The 16,355-nt window shown below is 50.8% G+C and overlaps 8 protein-coding genes across 8 annotated transcripts; 5 read left to right on the top strand and 3 right to left on the bottom strand.

Moving 5' to 3' along the window:
* Positions 1-109: 109 nt before the first annotated feature.
* P170DRAFT_466012 (amidase) lies at positions 110-1,936 on the bottom strand. The gene is made up of 3 exons (XM_024852378.1): positions 462-1,936; positions 318-402; positions 110-262 (listed from the first exon to the last, which is right to left on the bottom strand). The coding sequence occupies exons 1-3, from the start codon at positions 1,881-1,883 to the stop codon at positions 147-149; spliced, it is 1,623 nt and encodes a 540-aa protein (XP_024701822.1). The 5' UTR covers positions 1,884-1,936; the 3' UTR covers positions 110-146.
* Positions 1,937-2,404: 468 nt separating this feature from the next.
* Positions 2,405-3,451, bottom strand: P170DRAFT_411742 (sterol desaturase family protein; the record flags this gene model as incomplete). The annotated part of the gene is made up of 1 exon (XM_024846909.1): positions 2,405-3,451. The coding sequence occupies one exon, from the start codon at positions 3,449-3,451 to the stop codon at positions 2,405-2,407; it is 1,047 nt and encodes a 348-aa protein (XP_024701821.1).
* Positions 3,452-4,379: 928 nt separating this feature from the next.
* P170DRAFT_457122 (GMC family oxidoreductase) lies at positions 4,380-6,547 on the top strand (the record flags this gene model as incomplete). Its single annotated transcript, XM_024851685.1, has 6 exons — positions 4,380-4,444; positions 4,490-4,771; positions 4,819-4,848; positions 4,894-5,773; positions 5,865-6,366; positions 6,414-6,547. 6 exons carry the CDS (start codon positions 4,380-4,382, stop codon positions 6,470-6,472), a joined length of 1,818 nt encoding a protein of 605 aa, XP_024701820.1. The 3' UTR covers positions 6,473-6,547.
* A 687-nt stretch (positions 6,548-7,234) lies between these two features.
* P170DRAFT_438279 (uncharacterized protein) lies at positions 7,235-8,461 on the top strand. The gene is made up of 2 exons (XM_024849561.1): positions 7,235-7,685; positions 7,806-8,461. Exons 1-2 carry the CDS (start codon positions 7,412-7,414, stop codon positions 8,081-8,083), a joined length of 552 nt encoding a protein of 183 aa, XP_024701819.1. The 5' UTR covers positions 7,235-7,411; the 3' UTR covers positions 8,084-8,461.
* Positions 8,462-9,089: 628 nt separating this feature from the next.
* P170DRAFT_477396 (uncharacterized protein) lies at positions 9,090-9,347 on the top strand (the record flags this gene model as incomplete). Its single annotated transcript, XM_024853456.1, has 2 exons — positions 9,090-9,243; positions 9,289-9,347. The coding sequence occupies 2 exons, from the start codon at positions 9,090-9,092 to the stop codon at positions 9,345-9,347; spliced, it is 213 nt and encodes a 70-aa protein (XP_024701818.1).
* Positions 9,348-9,863: 516 nt separating this feature from the next.
* P170DRAFT_438278 (FMN-binding negative transcriptional regulator) lies at positions 9,864-10,810 on the top strand. Its single transcript, XM_024849560.1, has one exon. The coding sequence runs from the start codon at positions 9,878-9,880 to the stop codon at positions 10,703-10,705; it is 828 nt and encodes a 275-aa protein (XP_024701817.1). The 5' UTR covers positions 9,864-9,877; the 3' UTR covers positions 10,706-10,810.
* Positions 10,811-10,853: 43 nt separating this feature from the next.
* Positions 10,854-13,472, bottom strand: P170DRAFT_498407 (sodium:solute symporter family protein; the record flags this gene model as incomplete). The annotated part of the gene is made up of 11 exons (XM_024854132.1): positions 10,854-11,119; positions 11,170-11,684; positions 11,736-12,054; positions 12,106-12,313; positions 12,368-12,562; positions 12,616-12,699; positions 12,753-12,852; positions 12,904-13,090; positions 13,148-13,205; positions 13,254-13,317; positions 13,367-13,472. The coding sequence occupies 11 exons, from the start codon at positions 13,470-13,472 to the stop codon at positions 10,901-10,903; spliced, it is 2,055 nt and encodes a 684-aa protein (XP_024701816.1). The 3' UTR covers positions 10,854-10,900.
* Positions 13,473-13,700: 228 nt separating this feature from the next.
* P170DRAFT_448375 (LLM class flavin-dependent oxidoreductase) lies at positions 13,701-16,329 on the top strand (the record flags this gene model as incomplete). Its single annotated transcript, XM_024850958.1, has 9 exons — positions 13,701-13,722; positions 14,517-14,570; positions 14,624-14,764; positions 14,822-15,032; position 15,087; positions 15,154-15,213; positions 15,261-15,817; positions 15,868-16,045; positions 16,102-16,329. The coding sequence occupies 9 exons, from the start codon at positions 13,701-13,703 to the stop codon at positions 16,327-16,329; spliced, it is 1,452 nt and encodes a 483-aa protein (XP_024701815.1).
* Positions 16,330-16,355: the final 26 nt, after the last annotated feature.

Below are 16,355 nucleotides of genomic sequence, written 5' to 3'. Positions count from 1 at the left end.
ACCTTGATACAACACATCTCCTGGCTTTTTGACACATTGCTATATAGCTTCAATCTGGTGGAGTGATCTGCTTGTTGAATTGCTTTCTATTTATAAACTAGCTACGTATACCACAGTTGCTCATATGAGAAATATCATCTATCAACCTAAGCATTCAGAACGCGCTGAATCTCTGCAACGTGCTGAGCCAGCTTCTCGTCCTGTAGGCGCCGTCCAACGATCTGGACATGGCACGGCGCGCCTTCGATCTCTTTCGGTTTGTCTGTACCATTATTAGAGCCTCGGATGAATGAGGTAGAGGTAAGGGTTAGACATACAAGGTGGTTTGTAGTCGATATCTCTGACGAAAGCAGCATCAGCTTCCTCGTTGGCCTCGCCGAAGGGGAGTATACAGGCCGGATACTATTCATCATTAGCATCTTGGACACAAAATGAAGGCAGACTAGGAAAAGGACACCAACATCGAGCAAATTCGGCATCGTGGTATAAAGCCCGTTATCGTACGTGTCATGAGGCACCGCGCAGCTCTGAAATCCCGGAGTAAGAATAACATCCACCTTATTGTCCACGTAAGCTTTCCTCATTGCCTCCGCCAGATCACTGCGTGCCACATTCATGTCAAACAGATTGCGCAGTGTCGGATCGCGCATCTCCACTGTCGTGCCTGTGCCCAGCACCGCAAGCGACGGAATAAACGGCTCCTCGCCGCGCAGGATGTGCGAGAAGAGCGTCTTATCCGGGTCCATGCCGAAGTACTGGAACGTCAGGCGGGCGATGGCCTCCAACGAGGGTGCTTTCTCGGACAGATCAACGACCTTGTGTCCTGCTTCTGCGAGCTTCGCCGCAGCCTGTGTCAACGCCCGATGCATAGACGGATGAAGCGGATACGCTTGATCCTCATGCAGCAAACCGATAGTCAAGGGCCGTGATCTCTCCGACACATCCAGCTCGCGCCACGGGATCGGAAGCGCAACATCATCCAGATCCTCAGGGTGACTGTTCGTAATCACGCGCAGCAACATCTCCGCGTCGCGAACAGAATGACACAACGGACCCGCCACCGGCGCTATACCCACCGCAGCAGCCCCGGGCCTCGCTGCCATCGTCTGCCCACCATACGGCACCCTCCCAACACTCGGCTTGAAGCCCACCAGACCACAGCACAGCGCCGGGATACGAATCGAGCCCGCGACATCCGTACCCACACCCAGGATCGACCCCCTCATCGCCACCAACGCCCCTTCGCCCCCCGTGCTCCCTCCCGCCGTCAAATTCCTCCGATGCGGATTCAGCACCCGCCCAAACACATGGTTATGCGAGTCCGCCGTCATCATCGTCTGCGGGATATTCGTCTTCACATAGAGCACCGCCCCCGCCGCGAGCAGGATATCCACCACCGCCGAGTTCCTGCTCTGCGGCGGATGCTCGAGGAAGGACACAAACCCCAGCGTCGAATGCTGCCCGGCCACATTAAACGAGTCTTTCAGACTAATCGGCAACCCGTGCAGCGGACCAAGTGGCTTCCCCGTGCGCGCTAGATGCTCATCTAGAAACTTCGCTCGCTCCGCTGCCTCCTCGAAGAACGTCTCCGTGAGACAGCACACGACCTGCTGCGCGATGGCTGCCCGCTTGCTGAACGCCGTTGTGACCTCTAGCGCGGAGTATTCGCGCGCAGCGAGCTTCTCAAGCAACAGGCTGGCATCGTCGGTCTCTGTGATGGTTAGTTCGCGGGACGAGAGCAGCCCGCTGGTGCGTGGGATGTCGAGGACGTTGGAGTCGGGAGCGAGAGCGGAGAGAGTGGTATCGGGGAGACGCCAGGCGGAGGGAATTTTGGACGCCGCGGCGAGTTGTTTGGCGCGGGCTTTTTCTTGCCAGGTGCTCATTTTGTTGAGAGGTGCTGGTTTTCTAATGATATGTTGTGGGGGTTAGTGGTGAGTGTTGGGGGGAGTAAGATAGGCGGGGATGTGTTGAGGGGTAGTTCATATGTTATTTATTGCCTGTTCAAGCAGGGTATGGATCCCTCGCGCGTGGAAATGTGGGGATTTGATAGATGTAGTCCAATGATGGGGACGCTGTCTTCTGGGCAACGCGCGATGATGTATCCGCCGTTCCTCGGTAAGTCGCGGAACCGAGATTTCATATGCAGGCTGCTTGGAGTTAGACTACGCGATGTCAATAAATAGAATATGGGATATATCTGGCTTCAGGACCAAGAAATAATGTGCAATGAGTTAACATAATTATCCATAATTTCGTAAATTAAATACATCGAGGGCAAGGGAATGTGCGGAACGTTCCGATATATACTGAAATCAAACCAAGATCAATCTGTTGGGTATAAAAATGAGAGTATCAGACTTTGTTATAGTTCATGTATATTCTTCCATCCCAGTCCAATGTTTGTTCAAATGAGAGGCATAGACACACGGTTGTCCAGGTCGATGTTATCCTCATAGCACTCCACCCGAGGCCCGCAGGTGCCAAAGATCCGGTCCCAAAGGCGCGTCTGCTTTCCGTAGTTGGCACTCTTCTTCCATCCGCGTCGGTGGTGCAGATCATGGTCTTCAATGATCAGTTCGGCGTTGAAGAGTCGCAGCGCCCAGGATAGCGTGTTAGGGGGCACGGCGAGAAGACGCAGCCCGCTGTGACCAGCCAGTTCGGCGAACATCACGTACTGATGGCAGATCCACCACTCGTAGAATCCCATGGGCATGCCCATCAACTTCATGCTGAAGTATGTGAGCAGAGGAATACCGGCGATGTCGAAGAACTCTTGCTCAGTGTCGGCGTAGAGGGTCAACAGCGGGTTGGGGTGTTTGGTGAGGTGGTGCGTGCGGTGGTACTTCCAGAGACCGCCGATCTCGTGCATCAGGCGGTGATACCAATAGAACCAGAAGTCAAGGATAATGCCGTAGAGGCCTGCTTCCAAAGGAAGCCATGCCCAGTTCATCGAGTCCGGGGCTAGATGGCTGCGGTAGCTGAGGAACACGGTGAAGATAGGCCGGAAAGTCGATGTCGAAATGAGCGACTGAGCCACTTTGGCCACACCCACGTCGGGCACGCCATCGCGTTCGTGCTGGTCACCGTCTAAGAATCCGAGGACGTGACCCAGACGGCGAAGCATTTGGAGTTCGTGAATGGCGATGGCCTTGAAGGCGACACTGTAGAAAACGAAAGCGGCGAAAGGACTGAGGTTGTTCCCGGTATAGGCGGTATAAACATGGTGAATAGCGAGCGGAATAAAGGAATGAACAAGCACCCAGCGGTGCATATGCCACTCGGGCACCCATGGTACCTTGTCCTCCTTAGGATGAACAGGCACATCCTTATCTAATACGGAGGGGTGAATGCCGAGGATTTCGTAGAACCAATGAGAGAAGGTCCACTCGCCGCGATCCAGACGACGCCAAGTGGACTTCATCGAGTCCTTGGGATTAGGTTGGAAACTCATGATGATGGAGGTGGTTGAGATGGTATCTGAGCCCCTCCCCGTGGGGGATGCGAGACCTGGTTTATATCAGGGCGACTCGGCCGTTGAGCCTACTCTCGGCATGTGAAATTGTGGGCGAGACCGTGAGAATCCACCGCAGATCATCGGACAAATACTGGGACGACACGAGATTGCGATGAGATAATATTTAAATCAGGCCTGTGTTGATGCTTTTGCTGTCCCACCCCCTCCATGGGCCTCGGGCGAACATATGAACACGTCTGGTCGAACCCCAACAAACCCATATTCTGCGGTTCATGAGCGCACTTCTAATCATCTGCAGACTGATCGAAAGTGCACGGAGGATTATCAGGAATCCAAACGACCCAATGGTTCCTGACTGCGGCGGACTAAAATTTGGGTCGCGAGGGAAGAACCAATAATGAGTTCCGCCGGGGAAATCAGGGGTCGATCTACACCCCATTTCCGCCCAAAAATGGTAATGGTTGCGATGGGCTAATTTGAATCCTGGTCCATAGCAGAGTCTGGTATGGTCGATGATTCGATCGCTGGAAGCATTTTTGTTCTTGATTTTCATGTTGTTTTGTTGGGATGCCGTGACTTCACGTGCTGGCTCAAGCCCTGAAACGGCCGATGGAATGACTTCGGCTGGAGACGGGATGTTGGCAGTAATTTTGGCCAGGCCGCAGCTTCCCTGATTGTTTTGCCGAGTGCTCAGCTGTAAATAAATGATGGAGGCCTTGATTGCATGTGCAAATAGCGACTTTTGGCTGTTGACCAAAGGGCAGGTGTAGTCGGTGGTGACTTCCTCAAACACCGCGGGAGGATGAGTCGGAAATCCTCTCCATTTCTTCAGTTGCGGATCCTCAAATCATTGCGCAAGTACTCATGTCGTTTTCATATGCGCTGATAATTGGAATCTCCAATCATGCATTTCCGGGCCGATAGCCTTGACGTCACTCGCCTGGCTGTCTTTGTGTTGCTCATCCTTCAGTTGCTCCTCATACGAGTCCTTGCCGTTGACATTTCCGACACGAGTGGCAACATTCGGACCTATGACTATGTTGTTGTCGGTGGCGGGACTGCTGGGATCGCCGTGGCGACGCGACTGGCCCAGATGTCATTTACTGTCGCCCTCGTTGAGGCCGGTGGGTACTATCAGGGAATATCACTGGCTCCCATACCGTCCAGTGATTTGTTTAGAGTAGGTGCGAGACCACGGATTCGCTCGCTGATTGATTGGGGCTTTGTGGCCGAACCCCAACCAGGGGCCAACATGCGGTATATCCACTATGCCAGAGGTCGATGCTTGGGCGGATCGTAAGTCTTTGACGATTTGTGGAGAACTGTGATTAATGGGCCTGTAGTTCTGCAATCAACTTCATGATTTATCAGCGGTAAGCTTACTGGACTTGATGTAAAACCTAGCTGAGAAAGACTAGTCCAACCCGCGACTCGATGGCCGAATGGGCCGCAACCGTGAATGACAGCAGCTACACCTGGGACCGAGTCTTACCTTACTTTAAGCGCAGCGTCCATTTCACCCCTCCTGACTTCATTGGTCGATTTCCGAATGCGACACCGAGCTATGATCCTGGCGCCTACGATCCTAAAGGAGGTCCTCTTGAGGTGTCATTCGCAAACTTTGCCATGCCCTTCTCCTCATGGATGAAACTCGGAATGAATGCCATCGGCATCGACGATATCCGGGACTTTAACGAAGGATCCTTGCTTGGAGCGCAATACTGTACCGTCACCGTCCGACCGCCCGATGAGACACGCAGTAGCTCGCAAACGGCCTTCCTCGGGAAGTCGAAGCCGCCAACGATGGATATTTTCACCTATACCCTAGCACAGAAGATTCTTTTTGATAGCGAGAAGCGGGCCACTGGTGTGCTGGTTACCGACAAATCGTCCGCCTCTTTTGAACTACGTGCAGTCAGAGAAGTGGTGTTATCCGCGGGTGCGTTGCAATCGCCGCAGCTGTTGATGGTATCCGGGATAGGCCCAGCTCCTACACTACAGGATCATGGTATCCCGGTGATCGCGGATCTCCCTGGAGTCGGACAGAATATGTGGGATCATCCTTTTTTCGGCCCCTCCTACCGGGTCCAGGTAGTGACCTTCACCGAGTATGTGAATGATATCTGGTTTACGATATGGGAGCTCATAAAGTGGCTCTCCTTTGGTCGCGGCATGGGCAGCAGCACCGGTGCCGACTTTCTGGCGTGGGAAAAGATTCCAACCGATTTGCGAATGAAGTTTTCCAATAGAACCCTGACGGATCTCGAGCAGTTCCCGCCGGACTGGCCCGAAGCTGAGGTATGAGCATTCTGATTTCTTGGCCTGACAGATGGATTCAATTCAACAGTCGGGCAAAGTAATTTCCTTGTGTCTAACTTTATTCCGTCAGTATATTTCTGGACCGGGCTATGTGGGTGCCTTCGCAGATCCAGTATTTGAACAACCCAAAGATGGCTACCGGTACGCGTCCATCTTAGGCGTCCTTGTCGCACCAACCTCTCGAGGCAATGTGACCATCAGATCGGCAAACATGGCACACTTTCCGGTCATCAATCCAAACTGGCTGGACACAGATACAGATCAGGAAGTTGCAATTGCCATGTTCAAACGAATCCGTGAAGCAGCTAGTACTTCGGTCATGGCGCCGGTTATGATAGGGCCCGAGTACGATCCCGGAAGTCACGTTCAGACGGACGACGATATCCTCGAGTACATTCGTAATAGCGTTATGACGATTTGGCATCCGGCCTGTACATGTAAGATGGGCAGAGCCGACGACACTATGGCGGTTGTAGATAGTGAGGCGCGTGTCTTTGGGGTGGAGCGCCTGCGAGTGGTGGATGCCAGCGCGTTCCCTATTTTACCCCCGGGGCACCCTCAGTCTACAGTTTGTAAGTCATTGAGCTTCCTTGTCGAGATGAATGTTGACAAAGAGTAGATATGCTGGCAGAGAAGATATCCGACGTCATGATCCATGGAAGTAATCGTAGTTCGTAGGTCCGTGGCTGATCTCCGGAGATTTCAATATTTTACCTCTAGAGCTGAAATGTATGAACGAACATGACACTCTCATTTGACAGCTTCTGATCAGTATTTGTAAATTTGTAAAGGAATGATTTATCGCCGCACAAGTGACTTAACTGTATTAGTGGTTGCAATTCATGTGATTGCTTCGGCTTCCTTTGCAGACATTGATCTAGGAAGCGCTTGTTTACATGACTCCCGCTCAATGACAGTATAGTTCTAGTTTAAACACCGCAATAGGCAGCCAGATTGTAACTCAGTCCCACCATAAAAGCACAGCCACGTTAAGATGCATGAAATGGCTCATTTCCAGGCAGACAAGAAACTTATGCGGAGTAGAATTTCCCCAATGTTACATGTCCAACTGCCAAATCGACATGTGCCTAGAACTCGATATAGGGATTGGGTTTGAGCACACCATGAGCCCACGGTAGATGTATGATCCATGTTTGATCGCTTTGCACTGACGAAGCTGATATTCATACAAACCAGTATCAATATGCATAACATCATAGCGGTGTACAATCGAGGAAATGACAGAACAACACAAGTAGGCAACCGAGTTCTGCCAGTGAAATTTGGGGGCTAAAGACATGTGGATCCGGTCCCTCAATTAAGCGCCTCGGACCAACACCAACTAAGCGGCCAGGGTCCAATGAGGATCATTTTAGATCAGATGGCCTATCCCATCTTGGCAGATCTTCATCCACTGGCTAGGTAACTGCATTCAAGGCTTGAGTTGACAGTTTATATCGACCCTGTTGCCATAGGAGATCCGATCCATCCGCCACCAGCGATCGTGGATACTTGAACCGGCAGATCCCGATCCTTTTGAGGTTCAGCAATATATAAACCTCAGTTCCTCATCCCTACCATGCGTCCTTGCAAAGAGGTCCACGCAACGAAATCAGAATGCATCTCTTCACTACAGTCACTACCGCGCTCACGGCGCTAAGCTTCCTCTCCCATGCCGCCGCCTATAAATGGGACAAGAAGGCCGCTGAGTTTGGCGCTGGCAAAGACTGGTTTTCGGACATCATGCCCCCGCCCGAGGGGTCTTGGGGCAAGCTGCTCGTCGACGAGAACGAGCAATGCTATATTGTGTTGAACGAGGTCTATGACTGCAAGGGACGCTCGGAGCCCTTTGCTACGTATAATGCCACGACGGGGTATTGCGATGCTTATGGTAAGGCTCCCCCTATTCACCTAGTCCCCGCAGAGAGAGTGACCAACTCTTCTCCATCTAAGGGGACACTGTACCCGTTCCGTCGTGATCGAATTGTTTAACTAACCCCTCCTCTCCTAGACGGCGCCGAACCCATGACCACCCCCATCTGCGGCGGCTACCTCTGGTTCTTCCGACACGCTCAGCAAAACGCCTTCGTGCAGTCCACACACGGCGAATATAACCTCACCGGCGGCGAACTGTTCATGAAGAGTCACCGCTACGAGGTCAACCTGGTGCCGTATCGGCTTAGCAAGGCCGGGTGCGGCTTCTCGCCTGTCTACAAGGACGGCGAGTTCCAGCATCTGGATCAGCCGTGCGGGCTGGTCAGGAAGCCTGTTGGTAAGTGGAGTGGCTAGGTCTGAGAGAAGCGGTGAATATGTCACTAATTGTGGCTTCACCTAGATGAGTGAGGAGGCGTGGTAGTTGACGAGGTAGTTGGAGGGGCTATTGAGGTATTTGATGAGGGGTGGCGAGAAATGACTGGTATGTGATGTTTGGATGGTGGGATATGGCTTATGATGGGATTTTGATTTTGATTCTGGCGTTGAGAAATTATGTGTTGATGAAGGATTTGAAGCATGGATGAGAGGCCCGATGTTGGTTTTCTTTTGTGATACGTGGAATGCTTTGTTTAATACAAAAGCAATAAAAATAAGAGGTCTAGACCTTCCATTCATATCATGGGTTAAGGAAAACCAGAGGAAAAGGAACACACGAATGGGATCGATAGTAATGATTGTCTTGTGCTGGAAGCCACATTTTCAATTCTATTTGAAACTAAGGAAACCATATCCTGCGCAGATACATATCTTATGATGTACGGAATTCGCTGTCACATCTTTAGTAGAAAGTGTTTCATTCTGACTTTCGAGTTAGCGGCCAAAGGACTTCCTAATAGTTGATCAGTGGGATAGACCCCAGCTACCTGGTTTATTGGAGGAGTGGTGGGAGAAAGGAAGGAAAACAAAATCAGAGAGTGGCCCCAACTCGTCAGTCCCGGTCCCTAGGATGCCCGATATGCAAGGGAGTTGACAAAGTCCAGCCAGAAAAGGGCAGTTTTATCCAGGCCTTTTCATTAGAGATTGCCTGAAGCCACTTTCAATAGAAAACTAAATGTGATACAGCGTCATGTCACTATCATCTCAATCTTGAATAATTTAGAGAGGTTCCATGATACTCCATTCAACCTAAACAAATTACCACTTTTTTATTTTTTTATTTTTTCGCAGCAACAGTGTCACATTCATCTGGATGCAAGGGATGGGAATCTCACAACCAGGGTATTTAAAGGTCTGGCAGGGATTCCGCCCGCCGTATTTTAGCAGTGGAGATTCATTTCTGGAAAAAGAGCTTCAATTTATCATGCGATTCTTCAATGGAAGTATTCTCGCGTTGTTGGCAATGTATGTAGGGGCAACCCAGGCAAACGACGTCACCTCCACAGTGACTGGTATTACGGCACAGACACTTGATGACCTTGTTTTGAAATCAAAACATGGTGCCCAGACGCTCAAGGGTAAGCTGCCCGAAAAGTAACACAGACGGAGCTAACCGGTTGCAGCCTTGTGTCGACTTATTACCAACTGGGATCCTTATACGCGGAACATGCTGAGAAAGTAACAATTGCCAAGATGGATTGTGACCTTCATGTTGCTCCAATCGAATTCGACCAGTCGCTAAAAATTCTTCTATATCCTGCCGATTACAAGGACTCTCCAGTGGATATTTCGGAAGTTAGGGACCTGGCAGATTTCGCCAAGTCAATCCAAGAGTATGGTTCCCATCACGTCGAGATATCGGTTCCAGATAAGGGTGAAGGGCGTGATGAATTGTAGTGGTCAAGGCTCTTAGGCTAAAGAAATTGGAAATGGGTAGTATTAGTCTTGTTCCGTACTCCTATGGGGTGTTTTTAGTGAAGCTTTGAGTTTTCATGGTAAACCAATATCAGACGTGCAGTTGTTGAGTGCTTTTGGCAGTCCTATCCAACAAAGGCAAAATGTGAAGTAATAATTGCGATCAACCAATCTCACTGGCCCAAATACTCATGACATATCATGGCCCCGCACCCCGCAGATACCCCTCAAACCCAATCCACATCGTCCAAACTCGCTTTCTCTCCTGTAATCTCACCACCTACAAAACATCCCAATATGTACACACAGTCTATGCACGCCGAGACTTCCACACAAACCCTCTTCGAATTTATCCGCGACAATCCCCTTGGTATACTCACCACTGCCATTCCCTCGACCACGCAACCGCTCATTCAATCCACGCATATCCCCTGGATTCTAGACACCGACGGAGAACCCCACCCGTCTAACCTCGGCAACGCGCAAGCCAATGCCGGCGAGAATGAGAGTCCCCCGGCCCGCCTCCGCGGGCACATCGCGCGCCAAAACCCCCAATCAGCAACCCTGATTGAAGCTGTCCAGTCCCTGGGTCTCCCGTCTGGATCTTATCTACCACATGAGACTCACGAAGTCATGATCCTATTCACCTCGCCGCACCACCACTACGTGACACCGAAGTTCTACACCGAGTCGAAGCCCGCGACGGGAAAGGTGGCGCCGACGTGGAATTATTCGGCTGTGCAGGCCTACGGCACTATTAGAGTCTACTTCGATCCCGCCGCTGAGGAGACGGGGGCGTATCTGGATCACCAGATTCGGGATCTATCGGCGCATTGCGAGGGTCATGCCATGGGGTTCACCGGGGCGGAGAATGGTAGACCGGAGGCGTGGAGGGTGGACGAGGCGCCGGAGGGGTATTTGAAGGTGTTGAAGAGGAATATTGTTGGTTTGGAAGTGGACGTGAGGAGGATTAGTGGGAAGGTGAAGATGAGTCAGGAGAAGGGAGGGGGAGATAGAGAGGGTGTAATAGGTGGGTTCAAGGCGTTGGGAACGCAGACGGGGGATGTTATTGCTAGGTTGGTTACGGAAAGAGGAGAGATGAAGGATAGAAAGAGGGAGAAGTAAAGTGTTTGGATGTGTGTTCACCGGTTGAGATAGGGCTGGTCAGATCAGATGACTCTTTGAGGCCTGACATGGCAGGCATTGCATTAGTTGAAAGCTATATCATCAATGGCACATAGATTCGTCTCGAAGGCATTTGGCATGAATAACGCTCTTCACGGCAGATCCTCATCATAGATCCTTGTAATATGCGACCGTTCAGATGCCCTCTTTATCCACCTCTTGAACCCCCGTAACAGACGGCGATGACGGCGTCTCCGTACCTTCATCATCCTTGGTCCAAGTCCCCCTTCCATTCAGCCCGCGATAAATCTGGGCAATCTGCTGAATACCTCCATCCAGGATAGGATAGAAAATAGCAATGAGTGTTGTGCCCCACAGCCAAATGATAGCAACAACGACCCAGGCAGTATAGAACTGTCTCCAGTTAGAATCTTATCTGTCTTAAGGGTTGAGCGAGAACTTACTCCCTTGCCAAACACATATTTTGATCCATACATTGGTAGCGGCCAAATAACCCAATGGCCCAAGAACGTTGCGATGGACCAAAAGGCCGCAATGCGACCCCATCGTTTCAATTCTTTTGCTTCTGGCGCAGATGAGGTTCTTGATCCGTTTTCAACATTGGTGTCGTTCGGGATATGCTCGTTATGTGCGGTCGTCAGATCACTGTCTAGCTTTTCCAGTGCGAGCTTTTCTTTCTTGAACTCCGACCAGTCGTATCTTTGCGGCCTGATCAGGGTGATAACGACCGAGTAGAGAATGGGCGAGCAAGCAGATGCCACGGTTCCGTATACACACGGTAGAATCTGACCTGTTGCTGAAACGGAAACTGCGCCGTAGAAGTGCTGCGCCGTGCCGAGCCAGACACCGATACCCGTAGCCATACCTAGGATAGGCGAGAGGATTGCCGCGGCTTTGCTTTGTCGGCGCCAGAGGATCGTGAAAGCCATGGGGAAGATGCCAGGACAGGTTACGACACCTGTACTCGTTAGCTTTGGGCCCTGTCATGGTGATGTGAATAATGACCCACCAAGCATGTATAATGTCCATCCAAGATCGATCCCGACGTAATGCAGCATGGTGCTAAAACCAGCCGAGAAGGCCGCGAAGAAAATCACTCCGAAATGACTAGCGCGGATAATATCCCTGTCCGAAGCGTTGCGGTTGAAATATTGTCGATACACATCGAAGCTGAGAATAGAGCTGACGGCGATGACCTGGGCCGAAAGCGTAGATGTTACAGCCATGAAGGTCATTAGGAGCACGGCTGCTGCACCTCCCTTGCCTGCAATTGTGATAGCGGCATATGGGAGGACAAGCCCGTTGCTGACTTCTGTCGTTGTCATCCTCTGTGTAAGTGTTAATTAAAAGTGTGGCTAACAGGATAAGAGTAGACTCACGCGAGGAAACGTGGGGAAAGAAGAACTATTTTCAAGCCCTAGGGCGAGCGAGCTCATCACAGTTCCCAAGGCCCATGGGATAGAAAAGTATGCAACACCTCCGATCGTGTATCCCGGTACGACTGATGAGGGAGCAGCCGAGAAAGCTTTGATGAAGTAACTGGTGTCCATGATGACGAGGCCGAAGTTGGAGCAAATGTGCAGGATACTGAATAGCATTCCCTGGATTGATGTTAGCATTTGACATAGATTAACACGGAACTTACTTACCCCCTTGGAAGTCATCGTTAAGTAGCTTCCATCATGATTTCCTGCGACCGGGTGCCGTTGAGCAGCAGCTTGAACGAGGTCGTATAGTTTTCCGATCGACCCGACCTCCTCGTAGGTAAACGCTTTGATGGAGAAGTAGCAGGCGATGATCAGAATGATAGCTGTATGGAAGTAGTCTGTCAGGAATCTATCTTGGGCATTAGTAGCGGTCATCAAACGTGATGGGTTATCTCAACGTACGTTGCTTTGATACCACCAACAAAAGTATAAACAGTGACTCCGACAGGCAGTAAAAACGTAGCAGCGATAATATGCATTCCCGTACTATCTCGGTCAGTGCTCATATAATTTCGAATATTGGAAAGTATTTGACTCACACTGCTGATATAACCGCAGCCGCGCCGAGTAACATGTTTGCACATGCGAAGATATTGTTGACCAAGCAAAGGGTCATGAACACGGCATGTGCGATTTTCCCTGTCATGTATCAGCCAAAGGAAAGTCGTCGCTGAGACTTAAGACACCCACCGTAGCGAATTCTAACAACTTCGAGTGATGTATGTGCCTCGGGGATCTTTCGTTTGCATGATATTCCCAGTAAAGCGAAGAAAACGATCATGGGGCTGCATCCAGCCGCGAACCAGAAGGAACCCGAAACACCGTAATTGTATCCCACAAAGGAGGAGCCGAGCAGGGCAGTTGTCCAGAGCCATGACTGAAGTATTCATCAGCATTTTTAACTTAAAAAGGAATCAGAGAGAAATCGACATACCGATATCACAGCAGACGCAGTCAATCCCGTCCTCACTGTGCGGTTTGCGGTCATAAACCTATGGAGTAGTTAGTATCGGAGATTCAAACCATTTTGGGGACCATACATTTCTGTTTTCCTATTGTCCTCACCCGTAGTCCTTTTCAGAACTCGAGTGATTAACATCATCACTTATTTCATTAGCAAAAGCTTGTCAAAAGAAGAGACGATAGAACACACCCAGCGCGATAATCAAACCAACAACGACAACAATAACATAACCGACAGCCTGAGATAAAGGCGGTTGGACTGCTTCATCGCCAGCGCGTCCTTGTAGTTGAGCCATCTTGTCTTTTAATCTGCGTCGGCTTCTGTAAAGATAAGGCCTCGAATGCCGAAGGAAGAATAAAGTCAGCTCTCAGTGGGGGATATCGTCCAGCCTTAAATAACATCAGCCACAATGGCCCTGAAAGACCCTGCAGGGGTCTTTACATGGAATATTAGGCTTTGGCCAGTGCATCCTTGGTGCATTGCAAAGCGGCATAGGCCCACAGTGATATGATAGAGAATCGATATGAGGTGCTCACGCGAACCGGGTTGGTGGATGAACTTTATGTTTGAATATTTTCCATAGCCCCGTTCGCAATACTATTATTGAATCTAATCGATTTCGGCTGATAGCACCTAAACAGTTTGATGAGAGAATCATAGAGCTACGACGCTGTATTGAAGTTCCTGGTGCTAGGGGTAGGGCTGCATAGCCCAGGCCCAGCTTACACCTTATTCCTGACACTTTAAGACTTTTGGGAGCATCAATTACAAATGCTCAAACTCTCAATGCTGAACATATTTTCTCAACTTTTTTGTGATATCCCAAAATCTCCTGTCCCTGGCTCGGTGTACCTTTCATGTTCCTCCCTTCCCCCGATGCTGCGTCGCATTGCGTGATACCGGGAGCGACTGACGATAACGCGATCAACCGCATTCCGGGGACCATCGACTCGCCCATTTTTGCACCCCAACTTTATTTCCCTCGCGTTCACTAAAGTATCTTCCAATGAGACACTCCAGCCATGGTAAGCACCCGGTGATATCAATGATCTGCACTTCCATCGGGGAATCCTCGTCGTCTGTTCGTCGTGCCCGCATGGCGTCATCACGGCCCACTTTGATGCTATGCAGAATACTCTCTTTGCGGGCGCGCGAGGGAGGGGATGACATTGTGTCGGCTGGAAATATCGCATACTTATTCTCTACGTTTCGCACTTTGAGGTGGACAACTTAATTAGAATCTGGCACAATCGCTGTAGCAGTCCATTGTGAAAATCGTTGTTCGCTAGCCCTACAGTCACGCAATCACAAGCAACTTCTGCAATCATGGCTACTGCAGATGCTGCGCAGGCTCCGCGCAAGAAGCTGATTCTCAATGCCTTTGTTGAGATGTGTACGTGCGATATTGCCGCGCTCTCAACCCTCCCTGTAGCTAATAATTAACAGGTAGCGGTCATCAATCGCCTGGCCTGTGGCGCCACCCCGAAGATGAATCGCATCGCTTCAACGACATTGACCACTGGGTGGAACTAGCCCAGCTATTAGAATCTGCCAAATTCCACGGCATCTTTATCGCAGACGTACTAGGTCAGAACCAACTCCCTCGGATCAAACTTCGCACAACTGACGCGATCGATATACTAGGTGGATACGACGTCTACAAGGGTCCTAGAAATCTCGCTCCGGCCATTGTTTCTGGTGCGCAATGGCCCGTTAACGAGCCTCTCGCCGTCGTCCCTGCCATGGCGGCAGCTACAAAGAACATCGGATTTGGAGTCACGGTGACGACGACGTATGAGCAGCCGTATCATTTGGCGAGACGGTTGTCGACGATCGATCATTTGTCGAAGGGACGGTAAGTTGTGCTCCTGGGGTCCTTGTCGCGAGATAGCTAACTGTTGCATAATAGAGTAGGATGGAATGTAAGTCATCATTGCGTGGATGATACGATCACTACTAACATAGTCGACACATAGGTTGTGACAGGTTATCTAGACTCTGCAGCCCGCAATCTGGGCCATGCGCATCAGCCACATGTAAGGCCCTTGGTTCCGTGACAGCTGCTTTTGCTAATAGTAAATAGCATGACGACCGCTACGCCGTCGCAGAAGAGTACATCAAGGTCGCCTACAAACTCTGGGAATCCTCATGGCGCTCAGACGCCGTTGTCCTCGATCGCGAACGTGGCATCTACACGGACCCTGCCCGCGTGCGCGAAATCAACCACGTCGGAAAGTATTTCGACGTGCCGGGTCCTCATCTCACCCAACCCAGTCCCCAGCGCACACCTGTAATTCTGCAGGCTGGTACGTCAAAGGCAGGCAAGACTTTTGCGGCCCAACATGCCGAAGCGATCTTCGTGGGTGGACACAGTCCCGCTGTGGTCGCTAAGAATATCGCGGAGATTCGAGCGCTGGCGAAGAGTGATTTCGGTCGCGATCCGCAGGGTATAAAATTCTTGGCGTTGTTGTGTCCGGTCTTGGGTAAGACTGAGGAAGAGGCGCAGGAGAAGTTCAAGTATTTTAGGAGTCTGGGGTCGATTGATGGTGCGTTGGCGTTGTTTGGTGGCTGGACAGGAATCAATCTCGATACGTACGGGGAGGATGAGGAGTTGAGACACGTCGAGAGTAATGCAATTCGGTATGTTTTCACTATTCTCTTGAAAGTGAATGTGGCTAACTCAGAAACAGATCTGCTGTGGAAGGCTGGTCGAAGTCCACCCCCGGCGTGGCCAAATGGACCAAGGCGACTGTGGGACAACACATCACAGTCGGAGGCCTGGGCGCGACACCCGTCGGAACTCCCCAGCAGGTGGCAGATGAAATGGAGCGATGGGTTTCAGAGGCAGACGTCGATGGATTTAACCTTGTGAGTGTCTACCTCCTTACCGGCATCTTACTTCCTCGACTAATCCGGCTTCCTAGGCATATGCGGTCAAACCCGGCTCATTCAAAGACATCATCGATCTTCTTATCCCTGAGTTACGCCAGCGCGGACTCTTCTGGGATGATTACGCCGTCGATAAAGGCACGTATCGTGAGAATCTCTACGCGAAGGCTGGGCAGAGTGGACCGCCTGCAGATCATCCTGCCGCTAAGTATCGCTGGAATGCTGGAGTGGAGGCCGCGGATCATACAATCCCTGAGAACTAGGAGCTTGGCTTGCGCGAAAGATAAAT

The sequence above is a fragment of the Aspergillus steynii genome (genome assembly GCF_002849105.1).
Source record: "Aspergillus steynii IBT 23096 chromosome Unknown P170scaffold_6, whole genome shotgun sequence".
NCBI classification, from domain to species: Eukaryota; Fungi; Ascomycota; class Eurotiomycetes; order Eurotiales; family Aspergillaceae; genus Aspergillus; species Aspergillus steynii.
Note: the sequence above shows the minus strand (reverse complement) of the source record. Positions and strands in the feature narration are given on the sequence as shown.